General features: G+C 39.9%; 1 protein-coding gene across 7 annotated transcripts; it reads left to right on the top strand.

The window, feature by feature from the left end:
* Positions 1 to 8,764: 8,764 nt before the first annotated feature.
* Positions 8,765 to 26,860, top strand: DNAJC5B (DnaJ heat shock protein family (Hsp40) member C5 beta). Of its 7 annotated transcripts, none has more exons than XM_083748799.1 (5): positions 8,765 to 8,933; positions 10,965 to 11,095; positions 15,941 to 16,154; positions 18,334 to 18,505; positions 24,552 to 26,860. In XM_083748799.1, the coding sequence occupies exons 2-5, from the start codon at positions 10,989 to 10,991 to the stop codon at positions 24,644 to 24,646; spliced, it is 588 nt and encodes a 195-aa protein (XP_083604925.1). In that variant the 5' UTR covers positions 8,765 to 8,933; positions 10,965 to 10,988; the 3' UTR covers positions 24,647 to 26,860. The 7 variants fall into 7 exon arrangements, with proteins under 7 accessions (XP_083604925.1, XP_083604922.1, XP_083604920.1 ...); XM_083748796.1 differs by lacking the exon at positions 8,765 to 8,933 and adding an exon at positions 9,093 to 9,862; XM_083748794.1 differs by lacking the exon at positions 8,765 to 8,933 and adding an exon at positions 9,135 to 9,326.
* Positions 26,861 to 27,551: the final 691 nt, after the last annotated feature.

The raw sequence follows: 27,551 nt of genomic DNA, 5'->3' as shown, positions 1-27,551 counted from the left end.
AGGGGTCTTTGCTCCCCTCCCTCGCGAGTTAATGGGCATTGCCATTCAAATGGGGGGGTGCACTACGTCATATTATTTATTATGTTGGGCTGCCCCCCCCCAGTTTTATTCAAGTTGGCACCGCTGATCCAAGCACTTCACTGCTGAAGTTTTTCAGTATGTGTCCTTGAATCATTGTCTTTGTTTCTAGTGATTAAATAAGAAATTCAAGACCACATAATGTGCCAAACCATGGACTAAATATTAGACATCTGTATCTTTATGATTCTGTAACTGCATTGTATTTATCTGTCATGGATAAGCTATTTTCCTTGGAAACAGGCCAATGCCTAGATTAGCTTTATTGGTTAATGGAGTCATAACAAGAAATACCTTGCAATAAAAGATAACTTGAATGCTGAGGAGACACCTGCTTCATTAGAATTTCCTCAGTGAGTTTTTCTGTGGATCTAGGATCTCTTCATACTTTTTAAGACTGCTGGTTAGACTAAGGGCCCTCCAGACAAACATTATTGTTTGCATTAACATATTCTTGACACAACCACGGTGTACTGGTGGTAGATTTGTTATGCTTCCTTTCATTTTGATATGCTTCCCCAGTGTTACCACATGACAGTACTTAAAAGAAGAGGTTGTTTTGCTTGATGGTGTACCATATTTCTTTACAATACCAGGTCACTCTTGGCCATCTCTTTCTCTTCTGTGTTTTTATACCACAAATGTTCTAGTTTATTTTTGCCCCACTCTTTGGCCCCTCCAGAAAACAATACTGTGGTACCTCAAGTTACAAACACCTCAGGTTACAAACGCTTCAGGTTACAAACTCCGCTAACCTGGAAGAGTTACCTTGAGTTGAGAACTTTGCCTCAGGATGAGAATGGAAATCATGTGCTGGTGGCATAGCAGCAGCAAGAGGCCCCATTATCGAAAGCACGCCTCTAATTAAAAACAGTTTCAGGTTCAGAACAGACCTCCGGAACAAATTAAGTTTGTAACTAGAGATACTACTAGTGGTACCTCAGGTTACAGATGCTTCAGGTTACAGACTCCGCTAACCCAGAAATAGTACCTCGGGTTAAGAACTTTGCTTCAGGATGAGAACAGAAGTCGCGCGGCAGCAGGCGGAGGCAGCGGGAGGCCCCATTAGCTAAAGTGGTACCTCAGGTTAAGAACAGTTTCAGGTTAAGAACAGACCTCCAGAATGAATTAAGTTCTTAACCCGAGGTACCACTCTACTTCTTTATTTAACAGCTAAAGAGAATTGTTCAGGAACCCAGGATTAGACAGCTGAGTAAAATGATATGTTTCCAAACCCACAAATGCAAATATTTGCTATCACTACGGAAAACAACAAATGGTATCCAAAAGCTTATGCAAAAACTCAGGAAAAACAGACACAGTATGAACACTGTATCACACACAGCAAAGTATACCGGTAATTAATTCTCACTATTCTTCATAGAAACACCAGCTTTTCCCAAAGGAAAAATGCTTCACATATAAGTAAAGAAGCTGGGTCTTCTCAGTCACTGGGTTTGCCTACACACACTTACCTGAGAGTCTTCTTTGGTGATCACTCGTAGCCGAGTAAGATTGTTTTCCATGAACACGGCCTTAACAGTGAGTCCGTAAGTGACTGTGGAAGCCAATTCTGGATCCACAGGTCCTTCCACAGTGGGGACATAGGTTTCCGGGCAGGAGTTGATCAAGGTGAGGGTTTGCCAAGCGTGCCTTCCTCTTAGCACATTTCTCCCTTTCATGCTGAGTTTGAGTGTCTTCAAAGTCCATGACACCTTTGGTAAACGCTGTTCTCCAATTGGAGCACTTGCAGGCCAGTTTTTCCTAGTTGTCGGTGTTTATACTACTTTTTAAATATTTGCCTTGAGAGAGTCTTTAAAACTCTTTTGTTGACCACCAGCATTATGCTTTCCATTTTTAAGTTTGGAATAGAGTAGTTGCTTTGGAAGACGATAATCAGGCATCTGCACAACATGACCAGTCCAACGAAGTTGATGTTGAAGAGTCATTGCTTTGACAGTGCTAATCTTTGCTTCTTCCAGTACATTGGCGTTAGTTTGCCTGTCTTCCCAAGTGATATGAAAATTTTTTTGGAGATGCTGGAGATGGCGTTTAAAGCAACTACCTGAGAGTATATTTCATTGAACTAAATGGGACTTCTACATAAACCTGCATAGGGATTGTGCTGCGAATAAACTATAATATTCTTATATATATATATATTTTTAAGACACTAAGTTTTAAGACACTTGGGCATCATGCAGAGCTAACGTCTGGTCTCCATCTGGCATTCAGTCAGCATTATGAGAGATCTATGATTGTATCTACCAAGCATTTAAAAAATAACCCCAGTTGTATGTATTTTGGATTACTTTCAAAGAGGGTTAGACAAATTCATGGATAATGCTATCGGTGACTACAAACCATGATGGCTATGTTGCACCTCTGTTGTCAGAAGCAGTATGCTTATGAATACAGTGGTACCTCGGATTACAGACGCTTCAGGTTACAGACTCTGCTAACCCAGAAATAGTACCAGAAATAGTAAGAACTTTGCTTCAGGATGAGAACAGAAATCATGCAGTGGCAGCACGGCAGCAGTGGGAGGCCCCATTAGCTTAAGTGGTACCTCAGGTTAAGAACTGTTTCAGGTTAAGAACGGACCTCCAGAACGAATTAAGTTCTTAACCCAAGGTACCACTGTGTATGGTTTCTTGCTTGCAGTCAACATCTAGTTGGCTGCTGGCTGCTGGATCTGGATGAGATGGGCCATTCAGGCTCTGATCCATTCAGGCTCTGATCCAACAGGCTCTTATATTGTTTGTGTGCTTTAAAAGAAGCAGCAAGTATTCAAGGCAAATTTAAAACAGCAGTTCTACATGCATTTACAGTACAGTTAACAAAGATAATAAAACAGTAAAATTGGCAGTAAAAATAACTCTTTAAACAGTCAAAAAACAAAATCAGTAAAAACCTAAAAACAAATTAAAACGTACATGAACATTCTGCATGTCTTGGTAGACTTGTCTAACCAAAAATGTTTTTAGCAGGTGCCAAAGAGAGTACAGTGAAGCACCCGTCTGATATCAATAGGCAGGGACTTACAGAGTGTAGGCACTGCGACACTAGAATATTGATTTTTTACAAATGCAGAAGGGGCATCAGTGCTTTTAAAAAAATGTTTAGGGGTACTCTCATTTTGACTGAAGAAAATCACCATTTTATAGTTCAAATCGGGGAAAATAAATACAGTAAATGGACAAAAGTACAAAGATTCACAAAATGTTTAGGGTATGCGTACCCCTGCACTCCCCCCCCCCCCCAGAAAAAAGCACTGAGGGGCATTATGTGGCATCTGTAACAGTGCCAGTTCTGCAGATCAAAGTACTCAAGTGGGTGGATATAGGGCATGGTGATCTGCTAGGAAAAGTGGTCCAAAGTTGCTATGGATTTTATATACCAATAGCAACACTTTGAACCTGGCCCAGTAGTCAATTGGCGACCAGTGCAGATCTAGGAGAACAGATGTTGTATGCTGACAAGGTCTCACTCCTGTCAGGAATCATACTGCAATATTCTGCACTAACTGCAAGCAGATAAGAGGGAAGCCCCACATAAAGCACACTGCAGTAATCCAGTTCTGAAGTAAGCTAGGATAGGCAATTGACCAATTTATCAAATGTGGATAAGCCCCTTTTTGTTTTGTTAAAAAAAAAAGTCCTGCCCAGGAACAGTGCAAAAGCACACAGGTAATCGTAAATTCTCAGCACACACTTCTGCAGTTTTCTGGTTTTGTGCAAATATGAGGGATCAACAGAAAAATATATATTCCTCAATTCAGGAGTACACCGGTATTAGTTACAGGCACAGCTGGGAAAGAAATAAAAGTAGTAGGCATGGAACGGGGGGTAACAGAAAGGAACAATTGATCCACCCATGCAAAGCCACCCAAACAAATCATGTGTGACCCTAAGTGGAGTGGTTTGGAGCCTGATTTTCTCAAACTTCTTATATTGTTCCTGTATTAGGTAAACCTACAGGGGTGAAGCACTGAGACTGGTATTGACAGCAATGTCATGTGAACTATGCAAATTAAATAAGAACACAAATAGCTGCAACAATACAGGAAACTCCAGTATGGATAAATCCATATTTAAAACAAAGCAAAGGCAATACAAAATAGACTCCGATTTGTCTAGAAATAAAATGAATGTCCCATTTAAAACACACCCCATCCAAAAAGAATCCTGAGAACTTTAGTCTGCTGCCACAGAGCTTCAATTCCCAGCACTATTAAGAAACTACAGTTCCCTAGATTATTGGGCGGGGGGGGGGGGGCTTAAAATATGCTTTTAATGTATGGTGTTTGCACAGATTGTAGTGTATCAAAACCCATGTCTTGTCCCCCTCCATATTGGATCCTACATCTTTCTAAATAATAAGGAGCTAACATTTGTGGTATGTTAACACTCATGATTCTCTTCTTTTGACACACACTGGACATTACATTGCAAAGATATATTAACCATCAGACATAAATAATTTGCTACTGTACGACACCAGAGGGAGCTGTAGGCTTACAGAATGTACTTGACAGGTGGTCAATAAGCAAACCTTACAACATCATGTTTCATAAGGCAGCACAGAACTGTAACAACATGGGGCATCTTTGCTGGTTTAACCTCTCCAACTAGATTTAGGTCTGAAAAGACCAAAGAAAGGTAGATATAGGGTGAGTAAGCACCATTTGTGACATTGCACAACATTCCATTACTGATCATGGAGCATATCTGTTAAGGCAGAGGTCAGCAAACATTTTCAGCAGGGGGCCGGTCCACTGTCCCTCAGACCTTGTGTGGGGCTGGACTATATGTTTTTTTTTGGGGGGGGGGATGAATTCCTATGTCCCACAAATAACCCAGAGATGCATTTTAAATAAAAGCACACATTCTACTCATGTAAAAACACCAGACAGGCCCCACAAATAACCCAGAGATGCATTTTAAATAAAAGGATACATTCTACTCATGTAAAAACACACTGATTCCCAGACTGTCCGCAGGCTGGATTTAGAAGGCGATTTGGCCGGATATTGCCCCCGGGTCTTATTTTGCCTAGCCATGACATAGAGTGTAACATGGTGGTCCTCCCTTTCCCATTAATTACCTTCAATGCAGTAATCTCTGGAACAACAGAATAAATTCTAAGGGAATTTTACAGTACATGCAGATCATGAATGCACATAGACAAACAGAACTGTAATGTAAAAGCCAACATGGAAGCTGAAGGGAGGTAAAAAAGGAGTTGAGGGACATACTGTAAGGCTGGAGCTTTCTTTTTTGCTTTCATTTCTGTGAAAGCAAATATCCAAATTAAATTCCCTATACTGGTTAAATTGTTAGAAGCTATTCTTCCACCCCACCCCTTTCCCTAGAAGGCACCCAAACTGTAAGATTCAGAGGTGGTTTCTCGTTGACAAAATGACCCACTTTGTCTTGAGCTGAACAGAAACATCTCACATTGCTAAATAGCTTTGCAAATGTGGCAATGCATATTCTAGGAAGGGACAGGGGACCGCCATATGTTGTCGCACTCCAGCTCTCATAATCCCTGACCAATTTGCCATGCTGTCTGATGCCGATGGGAGCTGGAGTCAAACAACTTCTAGAGGACTACAGGTTCCTCGTCCCCAAGGAGAGAACTAACAATGGCCAGCGGTTGAAGTGCTACTGTTGAAATCTACTTGGCAATTGTATCATCTAGCCTTAGATATAGGGTGTGATTATCTAGTAGAGAGGTAAAGGCATTGTGTGTGTATCAACAGAAGTGTTTCCTTTATATTACAAATTCACAGGTTCCAGGAATGAGTTTTTTGGGGAAACCATTACTCAGATTATTCTCCAGTAATGATTCGCATTCTATTTCATTGCAACAGACGTGAAACACATCTCCCTGTTCTTTGTGGAACAGAAACTACTGTTAATTTAACTCAGTATCTCCCTGGTCTTCTGGGAAGACAAGTTTCCAATTCATTTTCTCAAGTTTCTTAGTCATCTTTAAAAAAAGAGGACTCTAGTGCCTCTGGAAGCTGTGGACATGCTACCAGATACAAGTTTACTTTTAAATAAGTTCAGCAGGTGTATTAGAGGCAGACAAAACAGAGTGAAGGATGAAACCTAATCAAACTGGGATGTGCTGCACTTTTTGGCGTCATTGGCTATCATGCTATAGCAACCTTTATACTCATTAATGTTTTATTCATTATTTCATGGGCCTTCAGAAGGGATAGCCAATGGGCTCCTAGAGTAACAAAAAGTAACCAGACCCCACTGACCTGTTTAACCCCATATGTGAAGGAAGGAAGGGAGAAGAAGAGCACCCTTTCTAGAGAAAAGTGGTTCAGCTAGAGAAGTATTTCCTCCTTTGCTCTTGTCTTGCTTTTCCTTCCTTCTTTTTATTTGTATGAATAAGAATGTTTGTATAAAGGCATTAACTTGCTAAGGTAATGTAGCAAGTTCTGATGAAGCACCCATACGTATACTGGACTCTATTTTAGAAACAGGTATGTTTTTGGTACTTCTAGCCCTTAATTAAAAATGTAATAAATTTGGACTAAAGTGACAGTGATGTGTGTAGCTGGTCATGTAGATGTTATCTTTGTGTTTCTTAAATTATTTGTGCAGAGTATACTCAATAAAAATGATCAGAATAGGATGCTTATGTTTTTAATCTGTGCGAGTAGGGCCTAACATTATTTAGATTTGATCCTTTTCTGTATTAAAATGTAGAATAATGGATGTGACCATTTACAGTGCTGGGCATTTCTCTTGCAACTGTTTTAAAGCTGAGTTCCAATGTACATTTACTTGGAGATAAACGTCATTGAACTTAGTGTGACTTGCTTCTGAGAAAATGTGCAAAGGATCAGACTACGTGAGTATATAACACTGGATCTAGTCAACCTAAAGCCAAGAACCTTTAACTATATGTTTAGTTCCTGCTGAAATTTGAACTTGAGATTTCAATGTTTATTTTGGCTGGATTGTGACCTCAAATTATTGCTTTTACTCCTCTGAATAATTTGCATTAGTGTAGATAGCTAAACAATCTTTCTGTAAGTAGGTTAATGGGTTAACCAATCCTGCACATAGGTTGCTTAAACCAAAATAAAATTGTGCAAGGTTGGTGCTGTGAAGCTCAACCCTATATAAATTTGATCATACATAAGTTCCACTTACATCTGAAGAAGAAGTGCATGCACACGAAAGCTCATACCAAGAACTGACTTAGTTGGTCTTTAAGGTGCTACTGGAAGGAATTTTTTATAAGTTCCACTGTATTCAATAAACCTTTAACCACATTAGTGTGCAGCATTACAGCTTGAACCTATGCATGCTTACTCAAATATAAATATCACTGAGTTTAATGATGCTTTCTCTAAAGCAAGCAATTCATTGCACACTTATCTGGGAATAAGCCTAAATAGCTAAAATACAATTTAGGTCTGATGCAGAATTGTACTGTAGATGGTGCAGCCTTCAGGAGAACATACAGCAAATCTGCAAAATGGGTGACTTACCAAGGAAAGTGGAGCCCAGCAACTTTTAATTATTGTGTACCTGGTGCTTGACAAAAAGTGTGTATAGGATTGTAGCTTTAGTGCCATGCAACACAATCCTCTGCCTGTTTATACTCAGAAGCAAATCCTATTGTATCCCTGGTAGTTGTGTTTAGGATTGCAGCTGTTATTACCTGTCTCTCATGCTTATCGTAGCATGTCATTTCCTACTAGCTTCAGAAATTTGAATTCTACTTTAAAGATAGTAAAATTAGCATTATGTAAGAGCATAAACTATAGAATTGCATTTTAAATACAAATATGGGGAGTTTCATGCAGACGGCATTGTGAAGTTCACAAAAGCTGTTCTGTGTCACTTTTTATTGGTCTCGTCTTATTGCAGATGCTGTTCTCATCTGTTTTGTTGGGTGCAACACTAGTCCCCTTGAAACTATCATGTTAAACAAGTTGCAGACATATAATTCTTACTTAATAACATGCAATGCACCCAGCAACTTAATTATTAAGAGACCTGAAATGACCCCCTCAGGCCCTACAGGAAAATGCTACTGACATTATTTTAATTTAATAGGCATGATCTCTTGTGAAAGTTATTTCCTTTGGGTAAGTAATATATCAATAAGCCACAAGTGTTATCCATTAATATGTTTATTTCAATAATGCAGAAAGATGTGATGAATTATAAAATAACATTTTATTTCCTAGTAGAAATGAAATTGTTGTTCTTAAAATTATTAGTTTACTGTGATCCTTATGTAAAATTTGTTGGTTTGTGGAGAAAGCAGATCGCATATGACCATGCTTTATTATCTGTATGCAATAAGGAAATGTCATCATTACAATCTGAATCTCTAGCAAAACAGGGCCAAGTAAATAATGTATGAATTGGTGCAGGATACTATTTCTAGATGAGCAGTTAAGAAGAAGAAAAAGGCTAAGCACCAGTTTTATTTGAAATGGAGTACAGTGCTTAGCACAGGTTGATTTCCATGTGGAAAAGAAAGTAGAATATGCTACCGGTAATTTATTGTGCTAGTCCAAACAGAATCAAATGAAACTAATGAGTCAATCCCAGGCTCTGTAGCAGTTTTTCTTAGGATTTCATCCTAGGATTCCAAACCAGTGTGATGCTACAATGAATGGCCTTGCACTGGCGCCATAAGCAGGTTGCAGTATCCACCACTGCTGTGCTAGCTTTTGCCCTCAACACCCAGTGTGGTACAACTATACTGCATAAGAGCCTTTATGCTACACTGGTAGGCGTTGAGATGCAGGAAAAGGGTATGGTCCGCTCTTACTCTGTGAGGAGGCTGGCACAACTGCATCTGAATTGACGGTCAGTACCGCCTCCAGCTTTTGGCAGCCTTCGGCCACAATGTCCTCTCCTGCTTCTCACCATAGATGCTTCTTGCTTGCTCATCCCCTCTGGGTCAGAGTGAGCGACAAGCAAAGAAACAGGCCACAATGTTGAAGAAGAGAGGCAGCTCTAGGGGTCTCTTGTTAGTGGGCTTCCTGCTGGGTTTTAGCTTTCAACAACAAGACAAACCCACCCATGAAATGGGTTGAAGCAGCTACCTCAGGTGACAGAAGCCCCCAAGGAAGTGCCCCTGTAGGTGCCCCCATCTCCTCCACTGCTGGTAGAGAAGTTGTGCGGGCATCTGTGCCGGTTTCCAACAAGATCTCACCAAAAATCGGTGCCAATGTGGGCACCACTTCTCTACCAGTGGAGGTGGGTGGTATGGAGGCAGTGCTGGCAGGTTGAGTCTTGACACTGGCCCTGTCAGGTAGCAGAAAGTCTTCTAATGAGGCTTCCCTTTCAGACAGGGAAAATCACATACATCTGCCTCCCTTACAGAATGCTAATTTAGCAGTAGCAGAGTGAGGCCCTGTTCCCACCGCTGTGCATAGCTGGTTCAGTATGGGTTGACCCTGAGGTACATTTTAACAGTTTGGAGGTTCAGGTGAGAGAAGGACCTGCTCTCTCGTGCCCATATCCCCCAACCAGGGCCAGCCTAGAACCATTTTGCCACTTGAGGCAACATAGAAAATGGCACCCCCACTGCCTTGAGGTGACTGGAGGCAGCCTGGGGAAGCCACAGTGGGTGGCAGGGTCAGCGAAGGAGGAAGAGGCAGGGAAGGAGGAGGCAGTGGCAAGCAACAAGCACAGGAGGCAGCAAGCAGTGTGCTCCTCAGCAGAAGGAGGTAGGTTGATCTGGCACCCCTCCCAGCTTCTAGCATTTGTGCAACATGAAATTAAATACACAGGTATCGTTCTTCAAAATTCTGGTGAGAAACAAAGCTGCTCCCTCCTTAGAGTGCATTGCTTTGCCCTCCCAGAAAACAATTCTGTGGATGCCCGTGCACATGATAAAGCTTTATACCACATGGTTGCTTGCTAATCAGTATTAATGCAAACATGGTGAGTACGTTTTCTGTCACAAGTTCCCTCACGTGACCAGTGTGGTAAAGGTTTGGTCATGCTACTAACTGATAAATTTGTTGCCTGTAATTAATAGTAATCTGTGGAATGTGTTATTGAGTGGGGAAGGTATTCCCCCCACCCAAGCTACAGAGTTTCATGGCTAGAGTGGCCTTTTAAGAAATGGCTTCTCTTCCCTTTTTTTCCACCATGGTTTTCTGATCTTCAGAGTTCACGTTCAAGTTTTGTTTGTGCATTTTGAAACATTCAAATATCTGAAGCTTTTATGAGGTATTTTAAAATATTAGTTGAAATTTTAGTGTGCTTGTTGGTGTGTCTCTTAGTGAGAAACAACAGACGTTTCTTTGAAGTACTTTCCTGTGTGCCTTGTGCGATAAGGTGGCTTGGGCCGAGCATGTGTATAAATTGTCAATCTTTACTTTAAAGTGTAATGTGATAATTACATAGATCACAATCACAATGTAGGTAACTAAAGCAATAAAACAAAATAAAAATGTTGACTTTACATCTCAAAATCATTAGGGGACTTTGCTGGCTTGTATTCAACAGTTAATAAAAACACTAGACGTGAGAACAGAATAACAATCCACTTCCCTAAACAAGGAACCAGGAAGTAGTGCTAAAACACTGAAGTAATGCATGGAGGGATAGGCAGGACTAGCATCTTCATTGCACAGCAACAGAAATAGTCACAAACTGGGTGTGGAGGAGCAGCAACCACATAATAGTTCAGTACCAGGCAAAATTCTCTGTATTAAAGCAGAGTACACATTTAGAAAATGGGCAGCTCCCCACATGGCAAATTGGTTGGCTATATTCATTCACTGTGGAGTGTGAAAAAGCATATGCAGGGTATTGGTGCATTTTTAATTTTCATATTTTTCTTGAGAAACACTATCCCTGTGGGCATTCTTTCTTGCACATTAGATTTCTTGGAAATGCTTTAATAAGATGGCTGAACAAAGGCAGCGTGCTTTATCTACATCGGGACAAGCACTCTACGAACTTCTGGGTCTTGAGAAGGGGGCATCCCATGAAGAAATCAAGAAATGTTACAGGTATTTATAAAACTTTTCGCATAATCTGATAGTCATTTCACCACCTTCCCCTCTCAACACACACATATTCACATACATTATTATCAACCATCTTTAATATCACAATTAATTTCCATAAATAGCTTCCTTTTGAACCCTTTCATGGACACCAAGTTTTCAAACTATTCTGTCTATAGTTTTGTGGAATCTTGGGATGTTCAGCTTTGAAGCCCGCACATGCTTAAATTAGTTTTTTTTTTTTCTATCTCTGATGCAACTTCTACACTGTAAAAACAGCTGAGCATTTTCCAGCCCCCACCCACAACAGATATTCACTGTGACCTCTACAGCTCTTTCACACACCCACAAATCTTGCATACAATGTGAACAATTAACTTACCACTGTTAAGAGAAGGGTGATTATTGATAACATTTTCTAGGTTGCTTAATGGCACCACTGCAATAAAACATATAAATGAAATAAAGGCACAGCATCAACACAAGTGCTTAATAATAATAGTTTCCTAACACATATATAAGCCAAGCTTAATTGCAGCTTCAGGATTTGTTGCTTCCACTCACGACAAGGGAGAAGTGAAGCAAAAGCAATTGGGCAGTGTAGCTAATGTGCCCTTCAGTTATTGTTGGTCAAGGCAGATGGGAGTTGTAGTCAAAAACATCTGGAGGGCATTGTGTTGTTGTTGTTGTTGTTAATAATAATAATAATTTATTTATACCCCGCCTATCTGGCTGGGTTTCCCTAGCCACTCTGGTTAGCTCCTAATTGAACACCAATAACAATAATAAAAAAGCAACAACTTCAAACATAAAAACTTCCCTTCAGATGTCTTCTAAAAGTCAGATAGTTGTTTATTTCTTTGATACCTGAAGGGAGGGTGTTCCACAGGTTCCCTGTAGCTTCACTTCTCGCAGTGAGGCAACCGCCAGAAGGCCATCAGAACTGGACCTCGGTGTCTGGGCCAGACGATGGGGGTGGAGACACTCTCCTTCAGGTATATTGGGCCGAGGCCGTTTAGGGCTTTAAAGGTCAGCACCAACACTTTGAATTGTGCTCAGAAATGTACTGGGAGCCGATGTAGGTCTTTCAGGACTGGTGTTATATGGTCTCAGTGGCCACTCCCAGTCACTAATCTAGCTGCCGTATTCTGGATTAGTTGCAGTTTCCAGGTCATCTTCAAAGGTAGCCCCACGTAGAGCGCATTGCAGTAGTCCAAGCAGGAGATAACCAGAGCATGTACCACTCTGGTGAGACAGTCTGCAGGCAAGTAGGGTCTCAGCCAGCGTACCAGATGGAGCTGGTAGAACTCTGCCCTGGACACAGAATTAATCTGCATGTTGGCTACTCCTGGTGTACAGCATTGCAACCCTTCCAACCTTTGATACTTACATAAGACATAGCCTGTCACTATGGCTGACCTTTTTAAATAAAACAGCAGGAGGTGTGTTTTCTTTCTGCTTCTTCTGTGAATTGCTGCACTCTCTTGTTCCTTGAGCAGATTTGTAAAAACTTTGTTCTCCAAAAGTAAAATATCCTGAAGGCTTTCCTTGCTGGTCTCTACAGTTACATATATAGGTAACCATACAGGTAACCATATTTGTGGACTCCTACTTTTTAGTCTTGATGTTGTTTTCACATTGGAGGGGCACAAAGCTTCTCTAATCCCTAAAGGAGAGAGTTGTCATGGAAGAATGCAAAGTGAATTGAATTTTATTTTGTGTTGTACATGAATAGTGATGATTTACATAGCAATCTATGGTAAAACTGACAGTGGTGTTTTATCCATCTTTATTAGCAATTACAGGTAAAAACAAAGACTGCCTCTGAATAAAGTGGAAATATCAAAGGGATTCACACTTAATGGAATAGTTGTAAATACTTGCAAGACAAAATGATGAGTCAGACACTTGGATTTCATTTAATTGATCCTTTAACTTATGCTAATTTGATTCATGAATCTAAAAACCTGCTGCTGAACTAACCAGTTGGCAATGCACTATAATAATTCTATAATACCTGACTTCAAATTTCCTATTGTTATTAGTTAGCTTGGTTCTTGCCAGAACAAAGCCACCTATGTTATTTAAATGTCAAAACCGTGGTGCTCTTCCAAAGGAAGAGTTAGCATTATTTTTCAGCGACAAACTTTGTTTAATAGGTTACTGTAGATTGCTGGGGCACATTGATATATCTGCAAGATCATCTTCTCCTATATATACTTCTCCAATCATGTGAAGAGGGTGACAGCTAGGGAAGGGCTTTCTAGGTGTTGGTGCCCTGATTATGGGACAGTCTCTTCAGAGAGGTTCACTTGGCACCATATTTATGGTCTTTTCTGCATCACTTATTTCACAGCAGAGATAATGATGTCATCTTTTTTGGGACTATTTGCCAGTCTTCTACATGCCAAATAAATAAGCTTTTCTCAAAGATAAATAAAGAAGAAAGAGGTTAAAGTACCGCATGCTGCCACTTTCATTGTGAAAAATTTTGAAATCCTTTTATGATCAAAATGTTGCAAAACAGTGAGGAAACTTTTGAGTTTCCAAAACGATTTCATCAGTCTGGATGTTAAGCAAAGTGGAAGCAGGGAGTAAGAAAACAAACTGGCTTGGGACTGAAGATATGTATTGGTCAAAAAATAAATTTGTTGTATAGTCTAAGAAAGGGCATGGCTAAGGAGGCTTTCATGAAGAGTCCCTGAGCAGCAGAATTTGCCACTACACCCATTACTGCAGAGAGGAAAAAATTATTCATCAAAGCCTTTTAAAGCCATTTATCTTTTTTAAAATATAACCTCATTTTATGATTTATGTTTGATTCTATATCTGTGCTATTAACTGTTTAGTACCTTTTCTGTCAGAAAGAACACATTTTCATTTTGCTTTTTATTGCATTTTTAATATTGTTGTGTGCAGAAAAAGTGACCTAAAGTAATATCTGAATTCAGCTCTCACATTTTAATTCTAAATAGGTGTACTTGGAAGTACGGTAAATCCTAATGGGTTGGAGCCAATGAAGCTATTGTACCCACAGAACGGTTTCCACTCCTTCAGTGGAACTTCCCCTTCCTTCTCCTCCCCATGGGCGTAGCCAGGATTTTTGTTAGGGGGGCAGTCTTTTGTTGGGGGGAGAACCTCATATTTGTATTGATTTAGGGGGGCACCTGCCCCCCCCGGCTATGCCCATGCGCCTCCCTCCCCCAAATATGTTATAGGAGTTCTTTCAACCCTTCAGAAAGCCGGGGGAAAGAGGAAGAAAAAATTCCGTTGCATGAACAGAAGTTGCTCCACTTGTGCAAAATGACTTTGCTGAATTCTGACAAATGTACATTCAACTAACTGGTGTTTAGGACTGTAGACTAAACACCACTGATATTAATGGTTATCCATATTCATAACCATAATCACAGAATAACTCCAGGGAGGAAAAGTATAGTGTACACACCCTGGAAAAAAGGTGTCTTGCAAATCTGGAAGTTCACTCTGTCCCATATCATCTTTATGGTCCTCGGACTCTTCACCAGGGTTAATGAATTAAAACAAGGGGCACTATCTGGAATAAAGGCCATATGTTTTATGGAATCATATGTAGCTCAGTGGAGTGGAGTCCTTAGATTTAACCACTTCTCCAAATCTAGGATACTGAGTTGGTTCTTAGAGAGGTACGATCAATCACCAACACAATTGCTCAGCTGCCTTCTGGTCAACACATCCTCACTGAATGGCTGAATCATTTTTACATATTTAAGGCTAGTTGTAATTTTTTGTGGGACCAGAGTATCCATGGGCCGCTTTAATCATGAAACCATTCCTCTCTCCCCCTGCTTGCTGACATAAGAAGTGGAGCCTGAGATAGCTTGTGTTCCACAACCACTAGGAACTTGATTTCTGCTATTGGGGAGGGGGGAGAGATCAGGCCAGTGTCTTAGGTCAGTTCTGGACCCTCTGCAGGGCTGCGGGTGCCTGAACATATAAGTCCCACTCATATTTTCTTCCATCCAAGGGCTTACTTGGCAGGTATGTTCTGAGAAGATAAAGTTCCTGAAAGGGTGTATGTGGCTGATCTGTCTGGTTTCCTGGCAGGTCTTTGTGTACTTCATGCTTAAAAGCAAACTACATTCTGGATTTTGGGTGAGTTGGGGTGTGGGTGTCACACAAGAACAAGGATCTGAGAAGTCAATCACTTCTACTGCCACCAGAGGGCACCTTCTAATTACTTGTTTACAAGAAGTCAAAAGGTAGATTAGCCTTCCAAAATCTTTTTTTAAAATGTCAACAGTACAACAAATCTTATATAAGAAGCCTTTTTTGTTTGTTCATAGTGGGCTCCAATGATCTCTATATCCTGGTGCCACATGCAGGATCTTTCTATCCCATTGAATTCTGGCACGAGTTGTCAGAAATGTCCAAATGCCTTTGGAACAGTCAAATGCATGCATGTATTCCAACATTACAAATACATGCATTTTGCAGATATTCACTATGTCTTCTGGTCAGTTCTTCACTCATATTACTGAAATCTCTTTCCTAACATGTGCCACTTATCCTAGAAGGATTTTTAGACTTCATTTAGACGAACAATCTACCATTATCTGTTTGTATGTGAATAACAGTTTTGACATAGTCGAGCTGCTTGGATCCGTGCCTGAAAAGTGTGGGTCAAGTGGCAAAGTGCTCAGACCCATGCTTTCTAGCACCGGAGAAGCAGAAGTGTGGACGAGCCCTTAATCTAGAATATGTAGCTCAGGAAAGAAATTTGCTTCCAAGTTTCTAATGTAATCTTTTTATCTTCATCTATTCTTGCTGTTCATCAAAGTTTTCTTTATCTTTTCTTGCCTATTTAAGAAAGTTGGCCCTGAAATATCATCCTGACAAGAACCCTGATAACCCAGAGGCTGCAGAGAAGTTTAAAGAAATCAATAATGCTCATGCTATACTAACTGACGGCTCCAAAAGAAACATATATGATCAATATGGATCGTTAGGGCTTTACATCGCTGAACAATTTGGTGAAGAAAACGTCAATACATACTTCATGCTTTCGAGTTGGTGGGCAAAGGTTAGTACTTGAATGCAAAGGTGGTTCATCTTAGCTCAGAGTATTGACTCAGAGACACAGAACATTTGGTTTTGTTTGGTCTATTCTTCCTTTTGCAGCTTTCACAGAACCTGACAAGCTTTGCAGAGTTCTAGTAGGTAAGTCAATCTAAAACAGGTTTCAGTATCGGGCTTTGTTGAAATGGCTGGTGCATCTCAACTGTTTCAACAAGTATTATAAAAAGTATAATGAAGGACGCTTTCAGGAAAGTGCTTATTAAAGGATGTTTCCTTGTCCCTTTCATTTACTAATTAAATATGCTACATGCCACTTTTATCGCCTCAAGACATTAATTATATCTGAAGCTGGAGCTCCAGGTTAATTTTGACTTTCTTTTCAGTAATGACTAAATGAAAATGACTCATAGCTCAAAGTGAAAAGTCCTCTTGGTGTGACAACCAGCTAATAAGTTATTGCAGTACAAACTTAGCCCTATTCTGGGCTATATATGGCATAGATTATGTGGAAGCAATAGTAATACATAACACCATGTACGATTATGGCACACCTTGGGTGCCTTGTGAAGGACCTGGAAATAGGAAGTTGAAGATGTGTGGAGCAAGGGGAACGGAACGGTACAAACTGAACTGAGGGAAATGAATCTTGCGTCTTGAATGACATCAAAGGCCTTACTCATTTGGTTTGTTATGTAATTGTAAGAATTTGGCATTTGTGGGTGTACATATCACAAACATTAGCATTTGAATTAGGGCATGACCAAACACATTAGGCCTAAGGCATTAAAAAATGTGCCAGATCTCACACCTAATGTGTTATTCTTGCAGCTATTTCTAGTTACAAAGTCTTTGGGCCAGAATAAATTGTTAATTTAAATAGAACATAAGACACATGAGACTTGCCATTTTGCAGAAGAATGAGTTTCCAAATGAATATTATGTCATACATTTATTTTTACTTCCATGAGCTATCCTCACACTTTGGTTTTACCAGATTACTCTCATGAGGGGATTCCACCTTATGGGTCTCCCAATCTTTTATAGCCACATGATTGTTAGCTATTTGCATATGCAACTTTCCCCACCATTGAGAAGTGGTCATAGGGAGAGTTGCTGAATTTCTGCCTACTATTCAGTTATTAAAAATATAAAGTCTTTAAAAGGCATCAGTTCTAAATATAATCAGTTCCAGAACTGTCACAGCTGACACTTCTTTCTATTAGCACAAAAGGATTCACTTCTCCCTGTTTCCATTCTGGGTATTTGTTGTTTAATATGGGTAGTATTCAGCTAAGGAAAGTAGACCCATTGAAATTAATGGACAGAACTTAGTCATGTTCATTAATTTCAGTGGGTCTTCTCTGAGTAAACCTAAGTTGAATAATACCTTAATGGGCCAGATTCACATACCCAGGTCTGCTAGCACAACATGGCTCCCCCTCCCCCTGCCCCAATCCATTCTGGAGTATTGGGAAAATCTGCAGAACAGCACATGGGAGGAGAAGAGAGATTGTTCCATCAAGCAACCAGAAATGCTTGCACTGATAGAACAATCTCCTTACACTATCTTGAATTCCACCTTGTATCTTTGTTCAAAATGTGTTCTTTTATAAATAAAAAAACTTGTAGATAAATAATAATGCAATAATAAACCATTGTGGTTGTTTTCTCCATAGCTCCATGAGATCCTGCCACAAGGGGCTAAAATTTCATCTAGTCTAGCATTTTGTTTTCCACAGTAAAGACAGGTGTTTAGCCAAAAAGAAGCATAAAAAGAAGCTTTCAAATAACATAAGTATCCAAGCAAGTCATCAGTTTACATGCCTAGTCCAGTGTATCTTGTCTTGTTTTATCCTCGTTTGGGACATGCGCTTGTCTTAGTGAATTGGCCAAAATCAATTCAATTGGCCAAAATCTTTTTTTTTAATGACCTACTAACTCTATATTCAAATATGTCACAAATTACTCACATAAACATGGGTGGAGGGTATGGTCAAGGGCTTCATCAGCCTAGGGCCTAGTCATTAGTACCGTCTGTGAACTTATTTACAAGGCTACTCTAGACCAAACACCGGGCATTTGCACAAGACAGGTGAACAACCATGTGAAACACAGTTGTGGGCATTGGGTTCCCATTCCTATATCTGAACACATTTCCCTTCCTCTTTTCCGCTTCCTCTAAGGGCCTGTTTGCAATCTGTGGCCTGTTGACTGGCTGTTACTTTTGCTGTTGCTTGTGCTGCTGTTTCAACTGCTGCTGTGGAAAGTGCAAGCCTAAGGCACCAGAAGAAGATCAAGAATTCTGCTTGTCTCCAGAGGATCTGGAAGAGCAAATTAAGACAGACATGGAAAGAGGTGCTTATTATTATGGGGATGTAGATATACTATTTAACAACAAAAACACTGTTATTTTCTCAAATACATACCCTGCGGTTTCACTCCCTGGGGTTTCACTCCAGCTGTTTAGCTTTGGTGGTGTTAATTTGAGAAAGGATACTAACTTGAAGGAAGTGTTAATTGAATTCCTCTCAACCTGCTGTACAGGTTACTTTAAGTGCCCAGTGGTGTGTGGCTGCTTGTTAATGTCACTGTTAATCTCTGTGGGTGTTTGTCCCTCTTTTCAAACTAAACATCTTTAGGATGTTAATTTCTTCAGGCACAGGTTGCAGCACTGCCTTTGTGACTTTTTCGCTGCAACCTGGTATAACCTTTTTTCTTAAGAGAGTTACTGTGCCTTGGTTGATAAGAAGCAAAAGTTCAGCAGGTGCAGCTCCCCTACTCATGCTTGAAAAGCTGTACCTGTGAAAGGCGAAAGATTTATACGATCTGAAGAGAAACCAGAGAAAAGCTGTACCTGTGGAATTTATGCACTTACAAAACACATGTTTCTGACAGGCAAAAAGCTGAATACAGATTCTGATTTTCTCAATGTTTGGAAGCAAGGAGCTTTGCTGTAATGTATTGCTGTGGGGAGGCTCCTGAATTAGAGGGGAAACACTCACCCACCCCAGTTTGAGATGACATTTAACACTGTGCTCATTTTCAGTGTTTTTGTCTTACCAACAAGAGTGCTATAAAATGAATGCCATAGAACCTGTTAGTTTCTAAAGACCATGGAGTGTTTTTTGTAAGAATTGCTTTTGCTAGCTAAGAGGCAAATTGGATATTATAAGGGGTAAATGTGGTGGGGGGGGGTTGAGTTCTCAAACCATTATTTCCCTTATAATACTAATATGCATGCTGAGGAAAGGTCAAGTGTGAGGGAAACTCCACAGGTAGGACCTATATTATTGTATTGAATGTTGTACACACATAGTTCTGCTGATGGAACGGGACTTCTGTTTCCTCTCTTCCCCCTATGTGCCCTCAAAACTGTGCTGGAGGGTCCCCCAACCCCCTGGAGCTGATTTTGGCGTTACGCTGGAGGTGCTGAAGTGAACAGGAGAGGAAGAAACTGTTGTGCCAGTGGAACTGCAAATGTTGGATATTGACCGCATGCTTCCCCCGCAGGTGTCTCTTGTGCAGTTTTAAAAACTGTTCTCGCCCGCCCCCCCCCCCACCGGTCAGGCTCTAAAAACAGACATGAACCTGGCTAGGGCAGAGGAGGCCATTTGCAGGAGAGCTTGCAGAAAATGTTACACAACACTGCTGCCTGTCCCCTGCCGTACATGCCTCCTGGGTTCCCCATTATTTCAACAAACATGTTAGGACTACATTTTCACTAAGTCAGCGTCTTGTTTCTGTTTTCACCATTATTCCATTGTGACTCAGCAGTCATGTTGCTGAGGGGAGTGAGAGCTCTTCTACATAGCTATCCTAAAGCTGTCTCTTTTGAACTGAAAACATGCACAACAACTTAAAATCTAGCACCTGCCTGGGATATTTCATATTACAGGAAGAACAGGCTGAAAGAACCCGGCATAGTAAAAAAGAAAGAATGGGGCTGTGTGACAAAGATTCCCAAGGAGACTCTGAGCCTTTCATTTCTTCTGATAATATTGAAATGTATTTGCTGCAGCTTCACAACTATTTTGGGGCTGCCCTTTCTGCATTTCAAGTAGCAGTTAAATGCACAGAGACGTTTTCAAGAAAAAAGGAAGTGGAAACATTAACAGAAGGATGAATTAAATGACCATCAGAACTTTCACAGCATTGATTCTGAGATAATAAATTTGGAGAGGAGGGGGAAGATCAAACACAAACATATTCAGATCTCAGGCTATTTACATAAACATGATGGAAATTACAGTGTTTCTTATTCCAGGAAATCAGATTTGTCCACTCTTGTCTACATCTGAACATGTAATAGCAAATGATTCTGCTGTAAGGAAGGAGGTGTCATTTCAACTGAAACGGGAGTTGAAAGAAAATGAATTTTAACCAATACAGGCTGATGATGGCAGAAACAATGTAGTTGATTGAAAATGGTGAACCCTTTGCAGGATGCTAAGAGACCTATCTCTTTACCATGGGATTTATTCCTGGGTGTGAGGACTGGCCATTGCCAATTTGCATCTATGTTTTATTCATTTATGCATAATTTCAATTGCCTAACAAAGAAGCTGAGATAAAACAAATGTAGACCAGGTGGCAATTTTAATTTGTGAGAAATTCAAATTTGAATGTCCTCAGAATTCAAGTTCAAATCTTTCTGAAATCTCAAGGATGAATTCCTTTAGGGTAGGAATGTTCTCTGCCATGAGATTGAGAAGACAGCTATGACATATGTGTGGTCAAACCTTGCCCATCCTGGCAAGACAGCCAGAAGGGGACTGGCCAAATGGGCAGAGAAGCTGATTAATGCTTCCTTGAGAATGGGAACTGTACACTCTAGTTTGAAAACTGCAGTCCTTCATCTTCAGCTGAAGAAGCCTCCTCGAGGTCTTACTGTATTGTACAATTACCAGTCAGTATTCAATTTTCCAGTTTGGAGAAAATGCGCTTGAATGTGCGTTGTGGTGGCACAACTCCAAGATTTCCTGCATAAAAATGATAATCTTGAACCATTTCAGTCTAGCTTCTGTCCTGGTTTTGACAGTGGAATAATCTTGATTTACCTAGTGGATATTCAATCTATGTTACGAAGTAGGGCCCTTCCAAACTGGTGTTTTATTGCAAATGTATTCTGTAATACAGTATGTTTTTGACACATTAGTGCATTAGCAATGAGTTTATTCTGCTTCAGTTTGTTCTACAATGCTGCCCCAATGCTATGGCATTATTGCTGTCCAGAGGGGCCATAGCTCAAGAAAAGCAGGACAAAAACAAACCAGAACAGGTTGGAGCGAAACAGTATAAACTCAAAGCTTTTGCAGATGACCTAGTTTTGACCTTACAAGAGCCAGAATCTAGTACGAAAAGGGCATTACAACTGATTCATGAGTTTGGTTGGGTGGCGGGATTTAAATTAAACAAACAAAAAACTAAGGTATTGGGAAAAAACTTGACATCTTCAGAATCAGAAAGGTTTCAGAAAGAGACAGAGTTAAAAGTGGTTAAAAAAGTAAAATACCTAGGGGTAAATATAACAGCCAGGAATCTGAATTTATTTAAGGATAATTATGAAAAGTGTTGGTCAGAAATTAAGAGGGATTTAGAAAGTTGGTCAAGATTGAAACTTTCTTTGTTGGGCCGAATTGCTGTTATAAAGATGAATGTATTGCCAAAGATGCTGTTTTTGTTTCAAACTTTACAGATTGTGGATAAAATGGAGTGTTTCGGGAGGTGGCAAAGAGATATCTCTAAATTTGTCTGGCAGGGCAAAAAGCCCAGAATTAAGTTTAAAATATTAACTGATGCAAAAGAAAGAGGGGGGTTTGCCCTGCCGGACTTAAGGTTGTATTATGAATCAGCAGCTTTCTGCTGGTTGAAAGATTGGCTGCTTCTTGAAAACACTGATGTTTTAGATTTGGAAGGATTTAATAACGCTTTTGGATGGCATGCATATCTGTGGTATGACAAGGTTAAAATTCATAAGACTTTCAAGAACCATATTGTTAGGAAAGCAGTGTTTAATGTCTGGATAAAATATAAAGACTTATTAGAAAACAAGACCCCAAGGTGGTTGTCACCTATGGAAGCTAAGGCTCTGAAAAGACCCAATATGGAGGCCAAATGGCCGAAGTATTGGGAAATACTAGAAAAGGATGGAGATAATTGGAGGTTGCAGAGCTTGGAAAAACTAAAAAACAAGGTGCGAGATTGGTTGCATTATGCACAAATTCAAGAGGTCTTTAAAGTAGACAAGAAGGTTGGATTCCAGGTGGAAAAATCGAAACTAGAGACAGAACTGTTAGAACCAAAAAGTAAACTACTTTCGAGAATGTATAACCTGCTGCTTAAATGGAATACTCAGGATGAGACAGTCAAATCCACCATGATAAAGTGGGCGCAGGATTTGGGGCATAACATTATGTTTGAAGACTGGGAAAGGTTATGGAACACCGGAATGAAATTTACGGCATGTAGTGCCTTGAAAGAGAACATTATGAAAATGATATATAGGTGGTACATGACCCCAGTCAAGCTTGCAAAAATATATCACCAGTCTGATAATAAGTGTTGGAAATGTAAGGAAACTGAAGGAACGTTCTTTCACCTCTGGTGGACATGCCCTAGGGTTAAGGCTTTCTGGGAAATGATATATAATGAGCTGAAAAAGGTATTTAAGTATACCTTCCCTAAGAAACCAGAGGCCTTTCTTTTGGGCATCGTTGGCCAGAGGGTGTTAAAGAAGGACCGAACATTTTTTATGTATGCAACAACAGCAGCAAGGATACTTTGTCGCCAAATACTGGAAAACCCAAGATTTGCCCACGCTGGAAGAATGGCAGATGCAACTGATGGACTACATGGAGTTAGCAGAAATGACTGGCAGAATTCGAGACCTGAGAGAGGAAGCAGTGGAAGAGGATTGGAAGAAATTTAAGGACTATTTACAAAAACATTGCAAATTGTATGAGTGCTAAGAAGGATGCGAGATTGAAAATATCATGGCACCATTAAGCTAGTTGAAAAGAATATGAGAATGAGTGAATTTTAAGAGAAAGATAAATTTTGAATAAATATCATGCTTAAATCAGGGATTTAAGACTTAGATAAAAGTATTCAAAGTTAGGGACACAATATTGGAAATTTATAGAATAAGAATTGAAACAAGGTGATAAATTGCTGGTTAAAACTGTATAAATTTGGAACGCAGGAGCGAGAGATGTGAGGAAGTCCAAAAAGCGAAGAAAATATGGTTTCTAAAAGACGTTAATTCTATTTTCTTTTTTCTTGTTCTGTTTTCTGTTTTTTCTGTTATCTTTTCTATTGTATTTATAAAATCTTTAATAATTTTTTTAAAAAAAAAAAAAAAACCAGAACATTTGTAATATTAAAAATGACAGGATTTCAGCAGGAAGTTGTGGGACATGCACTGATTGAAAATGAAGCAGTGTGATTGCGCCAAAACTTTTGCAGGTGCAAATAGCCTTGAAAATGAGATCGTGTGTGACCACCCCAATAACATCATGAGCATAAAGCATCATGGATGTACAATTAAAAGGATGTCTGCAGGGGCCCCTAGAGATGATGACTGGATTCCTGATGGTTCTCGTGAACCTCTAAGTAACTTTTGATACTATCAACCATGGTATCCTCCTAGCTCATCTTACTTGGTACAAGATTTTATAGTATGGTTGGTCCTTCATGGAGAGTAGTGCTGGTGGACACCTGTCTGGCACTATGGTGTCCCTCAAGGTTTCATTTTGTCCTCTGTGCTAATTATCATTTACATTAAAATTCAGGGAGGAATCATCTGGGTCATGCCTGTCACTGATATTCAGATGGAATATAGTACCATCTCCTTACTGTCTTGGTTGGGGAAAGCTGTGGAGGTTCTGAATTGTTGCTTGAAAGCAGTGATGCAGATTGCTTGTGGGTAAATAAATGGAAACTGAATCTGGACAATTGTTCTTGGGGTGCTTCCAGACATAGGGCTCTTCATGCTACTAAATAATTGCTGTAAGTTACATGCTGGCTAGCTGTCTGTGGGACTATCTGGGAGAAGGGGGAGTACATGGAAACATCAGCAGAGATTAGGGGTTAACTGAGGGCCGGGAAGGAGTGGATCTTTCAGCTCCTAAATAAGTTTCCAGGCTCAGTGGCTTCATTCAACTAAACTCCAGCCTTTCTGAAATGGACTTCATTGTTGTCCTCTCACTTAATGTAAGAATTTAAGCAACTGCTTACTTCTCTCCTAATGGGACTTTAAAACGACTAACCTTGGTTGACTTGTGCCTATATATGATAGCTGTCATAGGTGGGCAAGTAGCCATTCCTGGCTGAAGGTCAATTTTCCATACCTTGGACAACAGATCAGAGAGACTGCTAATGCTTGATTTCTCCTTTGTTTTAGATGGGGAAACTCCAATTCTGCTTCAGCCGACAAATGCAACTGAGAAAACCCAGCTTATTGGAGACAGTCGTCGCAGCTACCGCACCGATTCATAAACTAGAAGCCATTGGAGTCTGACGGTCACCAAAGAAGTTACGGATTGTAAAGTACTGTTACAACATTTTCATATATGGCACTAGGACTGCTGCACTCCTGTGCACACTTAGGTGGAAACAAATCCCACTGAAGTCAGTTGAGACCAGCTTCTGAGAGAACACTCATAGGATAACACAGTAAGAGCTTATCTGAGCAAATCAGGTGTGTTTCTGTACATGTATGCAAGGAATATAAAGTGGGAAAGAACCATTTTTTAAAATGAATATGCGTGCTAGAGATATCAGAGATATAGAAAGCTGTTCTAGTGTCATGTGTGAAAATGTCCCATGTCTTCTGCATAATTGCACTTGATTTGTGCTTTAGACAGAGGTGAGTTGGACATAGTTTCTTCTTTAATCCTAGGAGTGTTAGAACCTACGGCTGGTCCACACTTCCATTTGCCCTGCTGCTTCCCCTGGGAAAACAAACAAACAAACAAACAAACAAACAAACAAACAAGTGTGGACGAGCCCTTGGTAGACCTGTCAGATTCTTTCTGTAGTACAGGACTTAAACCATATGAGCCTTAGTGTACTCTCCCCCAACCCTAAAATCTTTTCAGAGCCAATGTACATTTCCCCCATCCTTTTAGTTACTGGAAAGAGGAACCATTGTTCCATTTGGTGAATATATGTATGTGTAAAGTGAGATGTAACACTTAAATGATCTTCTCATCCATGGAGGATCATTGTATGATTCAGCTCCTTAGAAGGACTAGGCACCAATTCAAGTAATACATAAAACTGCTTTCAGGTCTGCTGGGGTTCAGTTCCAAGCAACAATTGACTTTATTTAGTGTCCAGTTAGAGACTCCCAGTAGACACTGGCAACTGTAAATAGTTCAAAGATTGTCTTATTTCTCTTCACCAGATGAAAAGCCTGCTCTATATCCATGTTCTGGGCATGCATGGTCCATTGATGGATCAGCAGGCTACCTTTGAGCACAAGCCATCTTTACTGCAAAATAAATTGCAACTAGCAATCCATAGTTTTCAACCCTGTATTCACACTTGATGTATGCATGGCAAATGGGAAGTAACAGAATTTACACATACACAGCTGTGCTCACAGAAACATCCATACAGCCCAATCTGAAGTGTGTTTACTTAGAAGTTGAATGGTATTTACTCCCAGATAAGTGCTCATAAGTACACAGCCCGATCCTCCTATTGTGCATAATCTATCAATTTCAATTTATCTGATGTATGTGAGCAGTCCATGTCATCAGTGGTTTTGTTTTACCCTAGGACTTAATTAAGGGCTTCATGTTCCTTAAAGAAAATCTCTAGCCATTAGAATATCATAAATTTCAGATAGCGAAAAGGAAAAACATAACAAACAAAAAACAAAACCCAAGTTGCCCAGAGATAGTGAGAAACCTGATAAAGAGGCCATTCCTGTAGCATCCTACTCCTTAGGGAGTGGGGTTGAACCAGCCCTGCTTCTATGACCTATATGTAAGAATGCAAACAAGCACTGATTAACTGTGAACTGATAGCTGAGATTTATTTTGCAATAGAAGAATATGTAGTTCAGTGTACATACAGATGTTTCAGTTGAGCTGGACTGTGCACGCATGGAAGAAGAGCATAGAAGCAAGTGTTTCAGTTGATGAATTCAGACACAATCATGGCTGCAACCTCGTGCACACTTACCTGAGAATTTACATGTGAATTTGGTGAGACTGGCATCCAAGTAAAATGTGCACAGGATTAGGCTGGAAACTTGTTATTCATTTGAAGAATGGAAGGAATCCAGAGCAGGAAAAAAGCCAGAATACTACTTTGAGAACAAATGTCGTGATATGCGTGGAACCAATCAGTTGTTACAGTTGCAGTCTTACCGTTTGTAAGAGGTCAAGAATAGGATGCATTTTCGATATTCTAAACTCAGTATTTGATATGTTAGTTATTTGGCAACATCATTTATCATTCATCACATAGCTTGGCTTGTTTGTTAATCATCTGTGTTGATGTGTTCACTATTTCAGAAGCACATCAAGTGACTGGTAACAAATGAACCTTGCATAACTGGAAATATAAAACAAGTTGTCTCCATTACATCACTCTATACTTCTGAATTTGTTGCTGTACTCATTTCAGAATGTACTGTGTAAACTGATGTTGACTTTTGCTGTCCAATATATAACATGAACAATAAAGATTGCAAGAGTTGTACATGTACCAACTGTTCTTTCCCCCTGCTGTGAAACATATTAAATATACTTATAAACGTGAGTCTCTTCCTCTACCTGTTTCAGAACATTATCTTGTTTATGTTAATGACACTATTTCTCCTTGAGTTTCAAAGCATTTTTGAGTTTTTCGTGCTTTCGACTGTTCAGTTCTCTGCTGCCTTTTGCATCCCTTCTCTCACAATCTATGATGTCTACTGCTGCCTCTTGTTATGCCCTTTCTCATTTAGACTCATATGGCCTCATTTGATTTCATATTCTTTGTTTTGCTGCTTCTCAGCCTTGGTTGTCTTCTTCCTTATATTATTTTTGTTCCTATGTTGGAGCCAGTCAAGACCTCTGGTGCAAATCTTATTTTAAATTTAAGTCAATTTTAAATTTGCAGGCAAGGATGCATGAGGGGGTGTCCTCTCCCCAACACTATAGAACCAAGCATATATTAGGTGCTTTACATAAGATACCGATTTGAAAGGAGGAATAACTGCCTAAAATATCCAAACTGCCAATTTTTAGAAGGTAGTTGCCAGAGCAACTTGTAAAATGAGGTAACCATGTGCAGCAATGAATTGCTCAAAATAGCTCCCAGTTTACAAACAGGCTCAACCCTGTGCAAATTATGGCTGGTGAGTGGACAGTGGACTAGTGTTGTTGATTAAGGGGCAGCTAAAAAT

Source organism: Podarcis gaigeae (assembly GCF_964106915.1).
Source record: "Podarcis gaigeae genome assembly, chromosome: 7".
In the NCBI taxonomy this organism is placed as follows: domain Eukaryota; kingdom Metazoa; phylum Chordata; class Lepidosauria; order Squamata; family Lacertidae; genus Podarcis; species Podarcis gaigeae.
The sequence above is the reverse complement of the archived record's forward strand: the minus strand, read 5'-3'. Positions and strand labels throughout refer to the sequence as shown.